Source organism: Carettochelys insculpta, chromosome 10 (genome assembly GCF_033958435.1).
Source record: "Carettochelys insculpta isolate YL-2023 chromosome 10, ASM3395843v1, whole genome shotgun sequence".
Classification (NCBI taxonomy): Eukaryota; Metazoa; Chordata; order Testudines; family Carettochelyidae; genus Carettochelys; species Carettochelys insculpta.
The window spans coordinates 6,994,789-7,012,756 of NC_134146.1; the positions used below are offsets into that span (position 1 = coordinate 6,994,789).

At 40.5% G+C, this 17,968-nt stretch overlaps 1 protein-coding gene across 3 annotated transcripts in view; it reads left to right on the forward strand.

Annotated features, from left to right (window-relative positions):
• UGGT1 (UDP-glucose glycoprotein glucosyltransferase 1) overlaps positions 1–17,968 on the forward strand; it is an 85,989-nt gene that overhangs the window by 4,698 nt on the left and 63,323 nt on the right. For all 3 annotated transcript variants that reach the window (XM_075004451.1, XM_075004448.1, XM_075004450.1), the window contains exons 2-7: positions 599–737; positions 6,093–6,175; positions 6,782–6,912; positions 9,069–9,181; positions 12,636–12,810; positions 15,607–15,703. In XM_075004451.1, coding sequence (XP_074860552.1) covers positions 613–737; positions 6,093–6,175; positions 6,782–6,912; positions 9,069–9,181; positions 12,636–12,810; positions 15,607–15,703 — 724 coding nt within the window. In that variant the 5' untranslated portion in view covers positions 599–612. The remainder of the gene's footprint in view (positions 1–598; positions 738–6,092; positions 6,176–6,781; positions 6,913–9,068; positions 9,182–12,635; positions 12,811–15,606; positions 15,704–17,968) is intronic.

A 17,968-nucleotide genomic window follows, 5' to 3' on the forward strand; every position in this document is an offset into this window, starting at 1 on the left:
TTTGATAATTGGCTCTTCAGTCTAGCAGACGGAAGTCTAACAAAGTCCAATGGCTTGAAGTTGAATCTAAGTCTACACTGAAAATAAATCATAAGTTTCTAAGAATGAGAGTAATTAGCCATTGAAACAATTTACCAAGAGTCATGGTGGATTCACCATCATTGGCAACTTTAAAATCTAGATTAGATGTTTTTCGAAAATACTATAGTTCCAACAGCATTTATATTAAGGAAATTCAGTGATTTATCTTTTATCACCCTAACCTTTTGGATAATATAGGTGTTCACAGTGATCCCGTCTGATCACCGAATCTAGGAATAAATGCTCAAAAAACTGATTGTCATGCCATTTGTGTTCCCATGATTTTAGACTTGACTGTAGTTGAGGAATCTAATCTTATAATCCTTGTCTATTAAAGTTTGTAGGTTCTTGAATTTTAAGCCCAGGAGAGACCACTTTGGTCATCTAGTCTGACTTCTTGTATAACACAGGCTCTTCGATTTCAAACAGAACTTGAATTTAGATTTTAGGTGGACTAGGAGTCTCTGTACAACCCCCCCGCCCATGCTGACAAACTTTGATTTTTTTTTTTCTTTAGGCATTTTCTATAAAATGGGAATTTTTATTGCACTTCTTGGAATTTGGTTCAGTTCTTCTCTAGCAGAGGCAGATTCTAAAGCAGTGACAACATCCTTGACTACTAAGTGGTTTTCAACACCTTTGTTACTTGAAGCAAGGTAAGCATGCTGGCTGTTAGTTTTCATTCACAAATCTGAAATGCAGAAGAATGAAAATGCTAGCTCATGGGCTAAAACACACACACATAGTTAATCCTAGAAGAGTGCTAAATGGTATGTATCTGCATAGCTTAGCAGCTAGATGTAAGCACTGTTGTGCTGTGTCTAAATCAGTGTACTCAATTTTTTCTCCCAGTATTGTGGGCTTGATGCACAATTCTGCTCTCATGTCAGGTTTTTCCTGTGCCTATGTGAACAAGCAGGTATTTGGTAGCAGGAAGCAACATATGTACACCTTTTTCCTACACTGATATTTCTACTCCTCTAGTTAGATTATCCATGCACTGTTTCCCACTTCTCCATTAGAGAGCTCCAGCCAGTTGAAGCAGCCTATTTGTCAACAACTCAGACTTCAGAGCTCTTGCCAACTGTAGCATTCAGCATAGCCTCCTGTGTGTGCCCAGCCTCGCTCTTCATCTGAGCAGTGAAGCTATACCATGTATTCTTGTGGAGTTCTGATTTGAAAATGCTAGTATAATCTATGCAGTCTCTAATGTAAGTAATTAAAAGTGCTGTACATTATGGCTAAGACTACACTACATTTCTATTTTGGGATACATTTGTATCCCAAAATAAAAATCGTGGGGTATTTCATTCCTGGTAAACCTCATCATACAAGGGTCATCAGAATTTTGAAACAGCCCCTTATTTCGAACCCTGGTGCAGTGTAGCCTGCAAAGGTGTTCAAAATGAGGCGGCTTGATACAATTAGTGCAAGTTATTTTGAGCTAGGATTACAGTTTAACCCTAGCCTATATGCTGAATTGTCAGATTGGGATTAATTGCAGTGCATTTTGATACTCAAAGATGAAGCAAACAAGTGTAAGGAAGTTAATACAGGGGTGGAGGGGTGGGAAGTCCCCAGCCCATGGTTTAGTTTCCCCACTCCAGTCCAGATCACACAGCCCACTCCTGCAATCTCCCTACTGCTCAGACCACTCAATTCCCAGCTTGCTTCTGCACCCTCCCTTCTGCCATAAGCCTGGCCCCCCATACAGCTGGGGACAACATCAGTGAGGTGGAGGTGTGTGGATATCTTTTTTTTTTTTGCTTCACACATCTGTGGCCCCTGACTGATTTGTCTGTGGGTCAGTGGTACCTGACCCAAAAAAGGTTCCTTACCCCTGATTTAGAATAATTTGTGAAGAGGAGAGAGACACCTCCCTTTCATTGACTGCAAGCCATCAGTGCTATTTAAGATCCTTATTATCAGACCTGGCAAACTAAACATGAACACTATGCTCCTTGGGAGGGTGTTAGTGTATTGTGGGGGAGAATACTCCAACACACCTGATACAAAACTTTTCCAAAAGAGAGTATCCTAATCAACATTTTGGTCAGTGCATTTCATGCCTGTGCTAACACATTTCCTTCCCCTGCCCCCAATGGCTTTATTTATAACCCTGTTTATAAAGCTCACATGCCCCCAGAGGATTCTGTGGTAAAATTGCCTTGGACAGAAGCAGGATTGTATCCTGTATGTGAAATCACGTTTGCATATGCTCAGGTCCTTCAGGCACTTAATACATAGTTAACTTTACTTACATGAGTAGCCTGCATAAAGTTAAGTGCCTAAGGCTACATCTACACTTTGGTGCTCATAGAATCAAGGAACACCAGAACTGGAAGGAACCTCAAGAGGTCGAATCCAGTTCCCTGCACTCTTGGCAGGACCAGACACCATCTAGATCATCCCCGATAGGTGTCTGTCTAGCCTTCTCTTAATATCTCCAGTGATGGAGATTCCACAACCTCCCTAGGTAACTGATTCCAGTGTTTAACCACTCTGTCAATTAGGAAGTTTTTCCTAATGTCTAATCTCAACTTCCCTTGCTGCAGTTTAAGCCCATTGCTCCTTGTCCTATCCTCAGAGGCCAAGGAGAACAATTTTTCTCCCTTTTCCTTGTAACCCTCTTTGAGGTACTTTGAAAACTGCTATCATGACCCCTCTAAGTTTTTTCTAAACTAAACAGTTTAATCTTTAAACTAGACAGTTTAAAAGTTTAATATTTTCTAAAAGATCTCTTCAAACAAAAAACTTATTTCAGAAGAGCGCGCGTATACCTAAAAAGTGGATTGAAAGATCTATCTGCTTTTTTGATAGAGAGCATCCACACAGCCCCTGGTCTTTCGAAAGAACAGGCCAGGGATTGAAAAATCTGACTCTATGAGGCCTGCTCTTTGGAAAGAAGGGCCAGTGGAGTTTCTGCCCATGCTTTTTTCTGAAAGAATCTTTTGGGAAAATGTGCTCTTCCTCATCTGGGAGATAAAGAGGACAACCGGAAAAAGGGCTGCGTTTTTTTGATTTCAGATTTTTAACAGCACAAGCAAGTTTAAATAATTTAGGAATTTAAAGTTTTTAAAAAGTTTTTAAAAACAATGGAGGTGGAGAGAGATTTGAAATTAGGATAAATACTGTAACAAAGGCATTTAAGGAAACAAGATTAAGTACAGATAACACAAAAAGGATGGTGTAGAATGTTCCTACCCTGTGCATGCCAAGCTGAGACTAAACTCTTCAGAGTCTAAATAAAATGAAGTTATGAAGTCCTAATGGGAAAAGTTGGTGTTAAAAATTCTTGACGGTAAAAGACCTGTGGAAGGGAGATAGTAAAATTAAGATCTTCCTTATACCTCACTTTAAGATTCAGTGGAATCATCAAAATTGGAACCTTGATAGATTATTCCACAGCTTAATAGGTCTTTTGTCAGGAAACTGTTTTTGGATTTATTTTTTTTTGCGGGGGATGGGATTTTTATTTAAAGGACCTGAAATTAGATTCCTCAGTGATCTTGCCTGTAGAGATTAAGGAGGCAAAAGAGAGAGAACCAAAAATAAACATTTCAAATAATAATGAACTCCTTCAGGGTAAGTGATCATTATATCTTCAGACTTTGATGAGCAGGCTTCTGCATTTATCTGAAGTGAACTATGGAGTGATGCCAACGTGCTGCTGAGTACTCCCTTTTTTTTTTAAGCTAGTATAAAATAAACCAGCAGTCTTTTAGCACTTGAAAGACAAACAAAATAATATGTTAGGTGATGAGCTTTTGTGGGACAGACCCACTTGTTCAGATCAGGAAATTCTGTTAAATTCTCATCATGCTAGCTAACTTTTAACAGAGGAAAAAAATGAAATGAAAACTGACACCTCAGCTATATAGGTCAAAAGAATGGGGGCAGGGGGGAAGAGGGTGAAGAAAATTACTGCAAGTGTCTTAAGTGAGTTGCCTGAGGTTACTACAAATATCAAAGATGGGGAAACAGTCCTTGTGGTGCATAAGGTAATTGCCATCTTTATTGAGGCCAAGCCCTAAAGTGTCAAATTTGAGAATAAATTCCAATTCAGATTTCTCCCTTTGTAATGTAGTTTACTTTTAACAGAATTTCCAAATCTGAAGAAGTCGGTCTGTCCCACAAAAGTTCATCACCTAACAAATCATTTTGTTAGTCTTTAAAGTGCTACAAGGCTGCTTTTCTGTTTTGTGAAGATACAGGCTAACGCTACTCCCTCTCTTCACTATTCAAGCTAGTGTAGTAGTTTGCTGCACAGTTGTTCTCCAGAAGTTCAAATCAGGATTAGCTCAAAAGAGATTGAAACCCAGACAAAATCACTGTTGTGGTTAATTTGCTCTCTATCTTACTCTGTTGCTAGTTGATTTAGTGGTCTAAATAAACAACCACCCAGTTGTATGAAGTGTATAATAAACTTTTCACATTAGTCATCAATCAAGTAGCTAGATTTTTCTGTTATAAATGGTTACAGGGCTATTGAAATGGGAGTTATGGAATTTTTTACATGAAGCAGTCAATTAAAAGTTTTGTAATTCATGGCATAGATGGTTTTCCCCACAAACATTGCCAGCTCAGAAGCAGAAGGGTTAGACTGATTGTGCTTATGATGGTGAGGGATTAATGCTAAGTATTTTAAAAGATTCGTCTACACCAGTTGGTCTCAACTTTTTCAGACTGCTGAACACCTTGTAGGAGTTTGATTTTTGTCTTACGCACCACAAGTTTCACCTCACTTTAAAACCATTGCTTAGGAAATCAGGCATAAAAATACAATGTTATAGCACAGTGAAACACAAAAAATGCATACTTTTTCACTTGTATCATAATTATAGAAAACAGTGATCACAATATTTATATTCTAGCTACACTTTATTATGATACTTGAGCCTGTTTTTCTATCTGTGAACCCTAGGCTGTGGGCTGACGCATGTAACTTATGGGGCCCTGGGCAATTGCGTGTGGGTGTGGGTGTGGGTGTGGGTGGGTGGGTGGTCGTCCCCCACCCCCCAGCATTTGGAATATTCCTAAACAATGTGCAGGAAAAATGTGGGCCATGAGCTGGATCTGGCCTGCAGCCCATCAGGAGCCTCAGACAGGCTGCACTCTGGTTGGGGGAGGGGACTTTGTGCACCGTCGCCATCCAAAGCAAAATTTTACAGCTCTGATTGGCCATAAACTGGACAATAGGAGCTGTTTGGGCCATGCTTCCAGCTTTGGCAGCATGTAGCAAGTCCACCCTCATGGGACCTGTGTCACACAGAAAGCATGCGACCTTCCCAGCCAGCTGCTCTGAGTAGTGTGTGAAGGCATGGCAGGCAGGGAGCCTGACCAAGGCCCCTACTGGGCTATTGGCTGTGCAGTTCCCTCCCAGATCCTATGCCCCTTCTCTGGTTCAGAATCCTCTCCTGCTCCCATGCCCCTTCCTGGACTTTGTACCCGCATGCCCTGCCCCAGGTCATAACCCTATCCTTCATCCAAATGCATCTCAGACTCTCCATCTCCTCTTGCACCTCGTTCTGCTACCCCGAGCTCATTTCTGCACCCAACGTCGATCTTAGACCCTGCATCTCCATTAATATCATGGCAGAGTGCAGCCATTGAACACTTACCAAATTCTTGAAGTGGCCTTCCCATCAAAAATCATTGCCCACCTCTGCCCTAAAGTCATTCTGTTCCCCCCCACCTGCAGAGGATGCAGGCTGCCAGAGTGAGAGAGACAGATGTAGATAAGTACTTCCTGGAAGTCCTCTGCATACTCCAGTGGAGAACCAGTGATCTACACAATTCTACGTCAGCATTGGTCCTTACGTGCAATATTTGTCCTGTTCTAGCTTCTTTCCTTGTAATGCTTGTTTTTCTTATATGAGTAGAGATTGGGTAGGGATTAAACTTGCTTGAAAAGCTAACGCTTTCAAAACGCATTGTAATTTGAGAGAAATGTTGTAAAACCTAGTTCTCCTGAAGATCTTTTTCCCCCCCCCCCCCCCCCCTCTGTTCAGTGAGTTTTTAGCAGAAGAAGGTCAAGAGAAATTCTGGACTTTCGTTGAGGCCAGTCAAGATCTTAGATCATCAGGTCATGGTGGTAAGCTTCTGTAACCCTTTTTCCTTGCTTGGTATTAATCAGCGTAGATGAAAAGTAGGCAAAATATTTTACAGTGTATGCAGTCTCAGAAGAATGGAACCTATACTCCATCTATATAACTTAGATTGTGATGGGAACTGTGACTTGAGCAGGGCAATCAAATGGTTGATTAAATCCAGTCTACATGTACTAAAACTAATTTGGTAGGTTAATCCGTGACAAATCAGAAAATATTGAATATATTTTATTTCCTTTTGTGTTTATTGGGAGAAACCACTTTGTAAATAACTGGCAGATTTTAACTGTTTTCCCCACCTTTTCCAGTACTCCTTTTATTTAGACCCTGATCCTGCATTTGGATATAAAGTTACATGATGCTTAGTGCAGATCCAGCTGTACAACCAACTATAACTAATTTAAAAGCAGTAATGCTTCATATTCTTTAGAGAGATTGGCTCTTCTTATTTCAGGTTTCAATTACATTAATGGGTTCTGAGGACTTTCCATAGAATGTATTATTATGAAAATCCATGACTTACAGTCAAATGGCCTTCTTCTGCAACAGTCTCAAATGGAGGGTTAATAGGTTGTACTCTGGCTTTGCAGGTACTAACTATTCCTCTTACCATGCAATGCTGAAAGTAGCCTGCTGGAATCTGTCACCACTGCAGCAGAACTTGCTGAAGTTTTCACTGTCCTTGCGTTCATATTCTGCTACGATTCAAGCCTTTCAGCAGGTTAGTACAAAGCAATGGGAGTCATCCAATGACTCAGAGTTTTGTAGGATTTCGGAAGGTAGAAAGTAGCTGCTTCAGTTACCTACAGATGTTAAGTTTGTGGCTCAGATGATAAAAATGACGTAGTTTGACAATTGTTTTCAAACAAGTAATAGTTAAATGTCATAGTTAAACCCTAGCTCAGTTTGAAAAACAAAGTGTTTTCATTTGAGGTATAAAACCAATTAAACCACTTTAAATATTTTGATGGGAAATTAATAGACCTACAGTGGGGGGGAAAAGGCCTTTGTACCTTTAGCGTCTTTCAGGTGGCTTCACTTTTTAAAAAAATGTTTACTTTTACGTTATATGTTAATATTGCTGTCTTCACTGTTTTGCCAGAAGTATCCTTGGAAGGCCTCAAAGATAAGTTTATAATACTCTCATAATTAATATTCTTGAGTCTATAGAACAGCAACAGACAATGTAGGCCAGTGAGTGGGCTGCATGAGTGGCCTTTCATCTCAGTGGGCCACAAGATGGCGTCACAGATGCCATGAAAATGAAACCTGATTAAGTTCACAAATAAAAGAATTCTTTGACTAAGATTGCTAAGAGGCAACTGTACCGGTATCTGTACCTTTCCACAAGACAGTCTCTTGCGATGGGATAGTTTTGCTAACTGTGCTTGCATATCTAGAACCAGCAGGCTGTGCAGAATGAACCATAACAGCACTTTGCTTGGCTGCAGGAGAAGCGCACAGTTCTCATACATATATACATACATACATATCCCGTAGAACTTGAAGGGACCTTGAGAGGTCATTGAGCCCAGTACTATGCCTTTTTTTTTTTTTTTTAAATCTATTTGGTCCTGACCCTTAAATGGCCCCCTCAGGGGTTGAACTCAGAACTCTGGGTTTACAAACCACTGAGCTATCTGCACACACCTCACTTCACATGCCGTTGCTTTACATGGTGCCTTTTTAATAATGCCAGTGGGGGGAAAAACTGTACAGAGGGAAACAAGTGGAATCTGGCAACCCTGTACCCAGGCAACTGTAAACAATGATTCGTGGGCCACACAGAACCCGAATGAGTCACAGGTTGCCCACCATTGATATAATAAAATATACACGTTCTGTAACATAATGAGCTATGATCTAGGGTTTTGTTTGTTTTAATTTTGGCATTTAATTCCTTTTTAAGTATTTGGGCCTTGTAAATAAAGGGCTAGATCTGTGTACAGTTGCCTCTTAGCAACCTTAATCAGAGTTGTTTGGGGACTTAATCAGGTTTCATTTCCATGGCATCTGTGACACCATAAACTTACTAGTTCTTCAGTTGTTCTGCCATGGTGTTCTAATGATAGCCCATGGAGATAACAATTCTTAAGTGGAAATTCTGTGTTGTTTGCACCTTTAGTTTATGGTGGGGGAAATAGCTCAGTGGTTTGAGCATTGGTCTGCTAAACCCAGGGTTGTGAGCTCAATCCTTGAGGAGGCCGTTTAGGGATTGAAGCAAATAGAAGTCAGGGATGGTGCTTGGTCCTGCTAAGAGGGCAGGGGACTGGACTAGATGACCTCCCAAGGTCCCTTCCAGTTCTAGGAGGTGTGTGTGTATCTCCATTATATTATAATATAATAATAAAGATCTAGTACACTTTGTTATAAAATATGCACTCTGCTGTAATGTACTTTATTTTAGTAAAGGCAAACGTGTTCTTTTCTGAGGAGGTTTTCCTTTTCCTATTGAGTAATTCGATAATATGCTCATGTTTGTAGAGGTGGACTTTTTGGTGCTTACTCATAAGGAATTTCCTGGTTTTCATAGAGTTTTCTGTGTAGTTATTTATTTAAAATAAAACAAAGTTTTTAAGTTGAGAAAAAAAGCCCTATCCTGGTAAATACCTTCTGCAAATCATATCATTCAAGAAATTTAAGTATTTCTAAAATGTGTTAAATATTTTTGGTTTACTTTGTTTGGTTAGCAGGTAGCTTTTAATTGCATTGGTACTGACAGTTGTACGTCACCTTTTGGTCCTTGAGTGGGACCCAACTGTTTTCATTGCTTAAAGTCCTATTTTCAGTATGATTGTGTAATAATATGGTGATTTGTATTATTTTTGTTCTAATTTCTTTTACAAACTATATTGTAACATGGATATTTTAATGCAGATAGCGGCAGATGAACCTCCACCAGTGGGCTGTACCTCATTTTTTGTTGTGCATGGAGAGAAGACTTGTGAATTTGATACACTTGAAATCCTCTTACAAACAGCTTCAGAAAGGTAGTCTTCTTAATAAAATCTAGCCCAGACTACAATTTTCTTAGACTTATTGAGGTGAGGAAATTGTGCTGAATTCCATTTCTGTTTCCAGTCTCTATTTGTACTCTCTTAGGCAGAGTAAACGAATATTTGCAAATTATTCTTTGGTGTCAAGCCAGTGAGGAATAATAGTCTGTTACTGTTTTAAGTCTCAGATACTGTACTATAAAGTAAGGATGTTCTAAAAGGATGTAAAAATGAAAAGGTGTTCAAAAGAGCAGACGTAATTCTTAGACATTTGGAAAAACGGCCATGTAAAGAGCTTAAAAATATCAGGGCAACTTTGAGATGAGAGAGAAGTACTATAATAAAGATATAAGTTAATTAAAGGTTAAGCAGAGGTCATCAAATGCTTCTATTACTCTTAATATGGGAGCAAAGGGAAACCCATCAAAAGAGTTAACATCTCCATCCATTCCAAACTCTGGATGTGGTTCCTGTGTTCTTAAGACATTGATGTTTAAATGTAGAAAGTAAGTCACTAATCCTTGGACATGTAAATACTTGAAATATAGATATATGTAAATAAATACAAGAGTCAGTACTATCATAGTGCTGTTTTCCCTGGACAGACAATTTTTGAAGTCTAGAGCAGGGGTTCTTAACCTGGGGTGCACACGCCCCTGGGGTTGTGTGATGTCTCTTTTGGGTGTGTATGACATGCCAGATTTTTTTAGAAGGTAAATCATCGAAAACACAAATTAAGCACAGGCATGTAAGTGCAGCTACTTTGTTTCATCAAACATATGTATGAATTCAGTTAGCCGCTAACTATTAGCGCGTCGGTTACAGTTTACTCCCACAGCAAAACTGTGCAACATCTCTGTGTAGTACTTGTGTGTTTTGTATGCCCACTGTACTATTATTTATGGTGAGTAATACATAAAACTATTTTACATATATTCAATATGCATTTTAAAGTGTATAGGACCCCCATCTCCATTTTGATAAGGGGTGCAAGAACATATTTGATTTTTGATAAGGGGTGCGAGAACATATTTTTGAGAACCAAAGGCGTGCAGGTTGCTGTAAAGGTTAAGAACCACTGGTTTAGAGCTTATGCCAACGAATGACTCTCAGGTTTACTTAATTTTCATTCAGGTGTTATTTAAAATAACACACAAATAATCTTAAATTTATTTTCCGTCATAACGAACAGGATTATGCAAGGAAATAATTGATTTGCCATTGACAACGTATCCTGGTAACGAGTAAAAAGTGGGAAACTTTGTGAAATGTAATTATTAACATATTTGACATTTAAAATACAGTATCTTCAGATTCTTCTTTTTCAGTTTTGCAGCTTGATTTTGTGTGAACATAAAGGATGTTGTCTTTTACTTCTGGTTGATGTGTAGTTGCATAGTATCATTTTGCCCATGTGTTGCACTGATGATGAATTCTTTTGGTAAATCCCATTTGGAAATATTTCAAACCTTATATTAGGGGCAAGATTTGAAAAGATGAGGAGAAAACATCCAAGAATACAGAACAGGAAAACTAAGTCTGTAGTTATGCAAGGATCATTTGGTACTTTAATACCTATCCAGTCAGATTTGTGGTTGAAGACTTTGTAACCCCCCCCTCCTTTTTTTTTTTTCATTTTATCAAAATTTTGCCACAACATGCCAACTGACAAGCTTAATAATGATTAATTAGCCAATAGTGTGAGATCTTAAACTTTGTGAAAAGACACCTGATGATTACACTGAGAGGGACGAGAAATTTTGTTATCTTTCTTAGGGTATATTTACACTATGAAATAAAGTTGAGTTTATCATAGTTGAACTTGTAACACTGGATATTATGAAGTTGAAGTTGAGTGTCTGCACTTGCCCACAAAGTCAACTTAGTGTGTCCCCACTAATTGCCAAAGTTTGACAGTTGCAGCAGTACATTGTGGGAACCTGTCCCACAGTTCCCTGAGGCCTGTTGCATTCTGGGCTTTTTCGTTGCTGCATTATAGGAAAAAATTCCCTGCAAGTGGTTGTGGGAGTGTGATGTCATCATCCCACACTGCATAGCCCTCAAAATGAATGGCCGTTTTTCAGAAGTCTCTTTCCCTTGTGAGATATTGAGTCATCTGAATCATGGACAATTTAACCGAATATGCCATGGTAGCACCCACGTTCATCTTCCTGGAGTGCACTGCCCTCATTCCCCTCCCTTGGAAGCCAAATGGCCAATTTTCAGAAGGAAATTAGAAAAAAGTGGTAAATCCCAGAGAGCATTGGTGTTCAGTGGTTAACATCACTCAGAAAAAGGAGAGGGAAAGACAGAGTGCCTCGCTTTCTAGTGGTTAGTCTCCCTTCCCCCATTGAAAATCACTGGTCCCCTGGGAAAAGAACGTCAATATGTATAGCAGCCAAACAGATTGGCATTAGCCTGGGCTGGTAACCCAATCCTATCGAGCCATGGGGAGCCAGAGAGTTGTGAGGCTTCTGTTAGCATGGTGTGGGCACCAGGCTCTAGGGGGGCCAGTCCCCCAATCCTATCGAGCCATGGGGAACTAGAGGGTTGCAAGGCTCCCATTAGCATGGAGCAGGCTCTAGGCGGCACCCTCCCCCCACCCCTGGCACCAGTCATCCACCCCGTGAAAATCTTTGCCACAGGGGGAGACTTCCCCCAGGCGCCAGCCAGCCCCCACGTCTTTCCCGCCTTTGGAGCATTCACCACATGCTGCTGTCTGGAAGCATTGACCACACTGCATAGCAGGCACATGTCTTTTAGCAGGCATATGTCTTTATTGGGTGGAGGACTAGCCATGTGGTGTGGTTGAGCAGGGTATAAACCCCCAACTGCATTACACGTCAAGGAGGGGGGCTGCCCCCATACAATGAGACCTGCCGAAAAGAAGTTTCTCGGCCTCTCATACAAGCATGACCCCCACAGCCAAGCCACCATGTTTTGGCAGGGAGGAGGGGTGGCCAGTGACTAGCCCACAAGCTCAAATGAGTCCCTGGCTCTCCTAATGGCTCCATACTGGAGCTCTGTAAAGTAGCTATATGTGATCATCATGCTGATCATAGAGAAATGATTTCAAAATGCCAGGCTTCCCGTTTCCTATTTCCTGCTCACCTGGAGCAATGACCTGAAAGGACACCTCAAGTGGGATTGTGGGACAGTTTCTGGGGCTAACAAAATTGATTTTCATCCTGGTTAATCTATACTGTTTTAGATTGACATTGCAAATTTGATTTTTCGAGTAACTTTGTTGGGAAGTCAGGAGCACAGAAGTCAGCATTGTGGCCTCTGAGAACGACTTATTGATTGCTGGAGTGTAGACTGAGAGTTTATAAAATCGACCATAAAACCTTAAATTTGACTTTATCTCCTAGTGTAGACCAGGCCTCTGTTTCCTCTTTCAAGTGTCTGTTAAAACCGCAGCTCTTTAATTCTTGATGTTTGTTCTTAGGCTGAAGCCTTTTTTGTTCAAAGGAGATCACAGATACCCCCTTTCAAACCCTGAGAATCCTGTTGTTGTACTGTATGCTGAGATTGGCACGGAGGAGTTTTCCAAATTCCACAACCTGCTTGTTTCAAAAGCCAGTGCAGGAGAAATCACTTACATCCTCAGACACTATGTTGCTGTAAGTACTGATACTATTTTGAACCAATTTCTTTAGAATTAGGAAGATCCTCTTGCTAAGACTATAAAAATGGATGCCAAAGGTGAGGCTCTGACACCCACTCTCAGATAGTTCAATAAGTGGCCTAACTTTTGAGAGGTGTGACTCTGGATTTAGGATGCTGATTTTAGGTATCCATTTTGAAAATCTAGGCTCATATTTCCTGTTACCCCACTACTTTCCATGGATTCAACTCAATATTTTGACAGTATTTCCGGATTTTGACATATCTATTCTATTAAATTATGAAAGTCACCTCTGTCAGTTAAAAGTCTAAGAAAAAGATTTCTTTTTATGGTCCAGTATTTGCATGGGTGGGGGTGAAGCACAAAAATTTTGTCTTATGAACAGAGTGGGTTGAGAGTGAGAGACATTTTCCAAATGGAAGCCATTCCTTTTGTACGGCTCTAGGATTGGATTTCATTGTTGAACCATTTAAAGTCCTACTGTTATCTCTTGTTTTTCCCTCTATACTGACAATCTTGTCGGGGTTGGGGGATTGGAAATCTCCCCAAATTACTTTCTGTACTGTATTTCAAAAGACATGGTTGTAGAATAAATGTTTAATTGTACGTTTTAATGGTTTACAAGAGTTTTCAACTACACTCATCCCTCGCTATACGAGCACAGTTGGTTCCCACATTTCTGCTCATAGGTGAAAACTCATAAGAGCAACACTAAATTCCCATTAAAATACGTGTAAAAGTCTCCACTTTGTTCCAAGTGCTTGTAACTTGACATGAACCAGTTGAGTTTAGGTACTTTTCTGATGTATTGGAATAGTTTGGCACCAGAAATAGGGTGTAGTGTATGTATGTAGAGCAGGGATTCCCAGCCTGTGGGTCAGGACACAAACATGGGTCCCATTCGATTTGTTAAAGGTCGCCAGCTGGGCAGCTCCTAGCTGCATGTGGCTGTTAAAGAAGCCATTTGCAGTTTCTTAACACTGCTGCCTCAGGCAGATATCTGTCAAGAGAGATAGCTGCCATCTCCAGCAGCTATCTCTATCATTAGGGATAGCAATTACCTTATGCCTAGGTGCTGCAACTTTAACACTTGATTTAATTGCTGGGAGCAGGAGGGCTGGGGGAGCCACCCAGCCTAGCAACCCTGGTGAAGAGGCTGTGGGAGGAGGAGGAATGTCTAAGGCTAGGGGCTGTTGAGGGATGCAGGGGGGGTTGTAAGGCTGGGGGCAGTTTGGGGCTGCAGGGGGTGTGTAAGGCTGCGGGCAGTTTGGGCCTGCTGGAGGGGGTGAAAATGTGGGTGAGGGTGAGGTCTGTGGGGCAGGTGGGGGGACTAATACAGTAAACCTTTGAGTTACCCAGGGGTTGTTCCTGCAACCCCTGTATAACTTGAATTTTCCTGCAAGGGGAGAGGAGCCAGGAACCACCAGGGCTGGTCAGTTTCCTGGCTCCCTGAGTGACAGGAGCTGGGAACCAGGGACAGGCTGGTTCCGGTCTCCCCATGGCTTGCGGGCCGGGACACTGATCAGCTCGTGGCTGGCCAGTTTCATGGTCCCGCCAGTGCAGGGGAGGGAACCAGGCTAAGAGCCTTCTCCTTCTCTTCCCCCTGCCAAAGGGCTGTCAGACAGCTGCACGTCTGAGAGAAGGGAGGGAGAAGGCTCCAGCCACAGGGCTGCAGGTCTCCCCACACCCCGCTTTGGACTGGACTGAAGCAGACCCAGCCAAAGGGCTGTGGGTCTCCCAGCCTCCTGGCCAGGGACCCCACAGCTGACTGTGCTCCGGCTGCGGGCCTCCCTGCCCCCAGCCAGGGACCCTGCTCATATAAGCGGGGGAAGTTGACTCATATAGTGAATAAAGGTAGGTATATATGTTCCTCATTTTGGCGAGTACTCATTAGTAAAGTACTTGTCAAACAAGGGATGAGTGTACTTAGTTTATCTTCCTGATGGTATGATCATGTAGATTAAAACCATAAATGATAATTGGGCTGACAGCCATATTTGAAATGTGTGAAAAGGCATCAGCTGGTATCTGTACTTTTGGTGAGACATAGCAAAAAATAAGGCTGTACACCACCTTCCTCTTTTTAAAAATAACACAATTCCATGTGTCAGAATTCCCACTCTTTGTGTAAAATATATTCTATAAATGTAATTTATTCTGGGTCTTGGTTATAATAACCATTTTGTAGATGTTGTAAGATGCGTATTTTTAAGTAGATTGTGAGCCATAAAAATATGATCTTTATCCAGAAGTGTTAACTGGTTTAATCATTTGTGAGGTATTCCGTATATACGTTTACCGTTCCGGAGGCTGGGGTTTTTTCGTTCCATTGCTGCAGAGTTGATTGCTTCTCAGCAAAAAAAAAAAAAAAATCACTTCTCCCCCTTTGTTCCTTTTTTAATTAAATAAATGTATTTGTCTCAAGTTGGTTCAAACTTTGGATTTTACAGCATCAAAATAAGGTTTTTGAGATCTAGTGTACAAAGTAAATTTTTGCAGCCCTTGTTTAGCTAGCTGTATAGCAGAGAGCCCAGTAGGAATATAATAAGACACAGACATGATTATTTTGTAGGATTACAACATAACTTATGCTGGGGCACCTACTTACGTACCTTATACCAGTTTTCTTGGAATGTTAAAATGAGACATTCGTATTCTGGGACAGAAACTACTTCAAATATGTGCCATTATGAGCTTTTTTTTATTATGGGAACCACTAGCTGAGCGTGATGTATGACCACATAAAGATGTGCAATGTGAGGTTTGTTTTTTTTTTAAACTTTTCTTCCAGAATCCAAGTAAAGAAAAAGTCTACTTGTCAGGCTATGGGGTGGAACTGGCTATTAAAAGCACAGAATACAAGGCCAAGGATGATACCCAGGTGAAAGGTGAATTCCTACTTACAATAAAAATTTTATATAAAAATAATTTGAGTTATAATAAAATTATTTTGTGTTTCTTTTCACATGAATAATTTTTCTCCCATGCTATGGTTATACTAGCAAGTTTTGTCAACAAAACCCTGCCTATGTTGACAAAACTGGAGAAACATCCATGCACAAAATGCGTTTTGTCAAGGGTTTGTCGACAAAACTCAGCACTTTTCACTGGCAGCGTTCTGCCTCTTAGCCATGAGGCATAACACTGCTGTCAACAGATTTTGTCCACAAATACGCTATGTGGACTCTCGGGGGGCCTTCTCTTGACAGATGAGGCACCCAGAACAATGGACAGCCCTGTCTGCTGTGCTTCCAGGTGCCTGTTTTGTCGGGAGAGTATCCAGGCAGTCTGGCTGCTCTGTCGACAGAGCAGAGCGCTCTTCTGACTGATTTTTGTGTGTGGCTGCACTCTGTCAACAGAAGTTTTGTTGGGAAATCGCTTCTGACAGTGACTTCTGTTAACAGATTGCTGTAGTGTAATTGTGGTCCCAGAGGACAGGAGATGGTGCTTTTCTTCCCACTCTGAGCTTAAAAGACCCCTCATCTCTTTCTTCATGCTATCCATGTCCTCCTCCTCCCCCTCTAATTTGGGAGCAGGGTTACTTTATTCAGGGCTGCTGAGCATCACGAGGGCATTTTTTCTTACTTGCCCCTCTGCAGAGCATGGTGTGTTTCCTCCATCAGTCTTCCAAGTCATCCAGAGAGATGATGGCTACTTAAAATTATTTTTGCCTCTCCTGCCATCTCTAGAGCAAGAACTGGGGCAATCCCCATTTCTGGAAATCTGACACAGACTGGCCAAACTGCATAATGGTTAAGTTGATGTGTATATATAATAATTTTATCCATGTGTCCAGCTAACAGCAGAAACTTCTGGATTTTTAAAAAGAAATAGCTGCTATCCCACTCTTTTAATCTGTTTTACAATATTACTACTGACTTCTTTACATCTATACTTTGAAATTAATTGTGTGACAGTTTTAGCCTATATGGTGGGTAAACTCAGTAGAAAAATAGCGGGTCATACTTTGTTTAAAAAACCTCCTTGCATCCAGAGTAAATATAGATCATTGTTGAACAGAACAAAATGGATGCTTTATGCCAGACATTTTCAGGTTTCCAGCGTGACCCTTTTTTGAGTGCAGACAAACATCAGAGGTATGTACACCTCAGGAGTGGAAGTTATTTGTAACTCTGAAATGTTTGTAACTGAACAAAGCATTACGGCTCTTTCAAATGTTTACAACTGAAAATTGGCATAATACTTTGAAACTTTCCTATGCAGAAGAAAAATGCAGCTTTTAACCATTGTAATTTAAATGAAATGAGCATAGAAATATTTTCCTACCTTGTCAAATTTTTAATCTTCCCCTTCATTTTTTTTAGTAGTTTACATTTAACACAGTATTTGCTTATATTTGCCTTCTTTTTGCTCCTGCTGTTGCCTGATTGTGTACTTTCACTTCCGAATAAAATGTATAGTTTACCATTCAATTTGTAATTCTGATGTTTGTAACGCGGTACTTTGTCAAAATTCTCTCAGATTTTTACAATAAAATGCTTTGCCATGTATTAAAGTTATCCCTTAGCTTGATCAGATTTCATTCAATACCTTTCTTTAGCTTAAATTACTAATTACTAAAAAAGATAACTGGCATGCCAGTACATTGGATTAATTTTAGTGTGGCAAACTTTATTCTTACTACCTTATTTTGTGAGCAATTTCATGAATGTATGCTTGCAGGTTTAGCCTGACCTTTGTGTATGGGTTTATGGAATAGAAGCCATTTTCACAACCAGAGGGTAGGGAAACACTTTAAGAAAAACCCCAGAAACCTCTCTTTTTTTGAATAAAATTGAATTGGTGGGAAGATCCACCAAGTATTATGAATAATAATAATGTATTTTATTGTGTTCAGTTGACATACATAAGTTACACTGAAGATCCTCCTACCTCAGGGAATTCCATTATTCCCCAATTTTTCCTTTTCTGATCCAGCCCTCCTTTTCTTCCTACTGTCGCTGAGTTGTCTCTACAGGTCACACACAGCCTGTACTCTCCTTCAGAGTTTTTAACATCCCTTGGGCACAGGAGTATAACTTCCTGATTCACTTCTGAGCCACTGTGTTTAGCAGCTAACACAGCATCCTGTTTTTATCTGGTTTAAATTTTTTTTAATGAATTTTTGCTAGAATCTTATGGCATCTGTGATC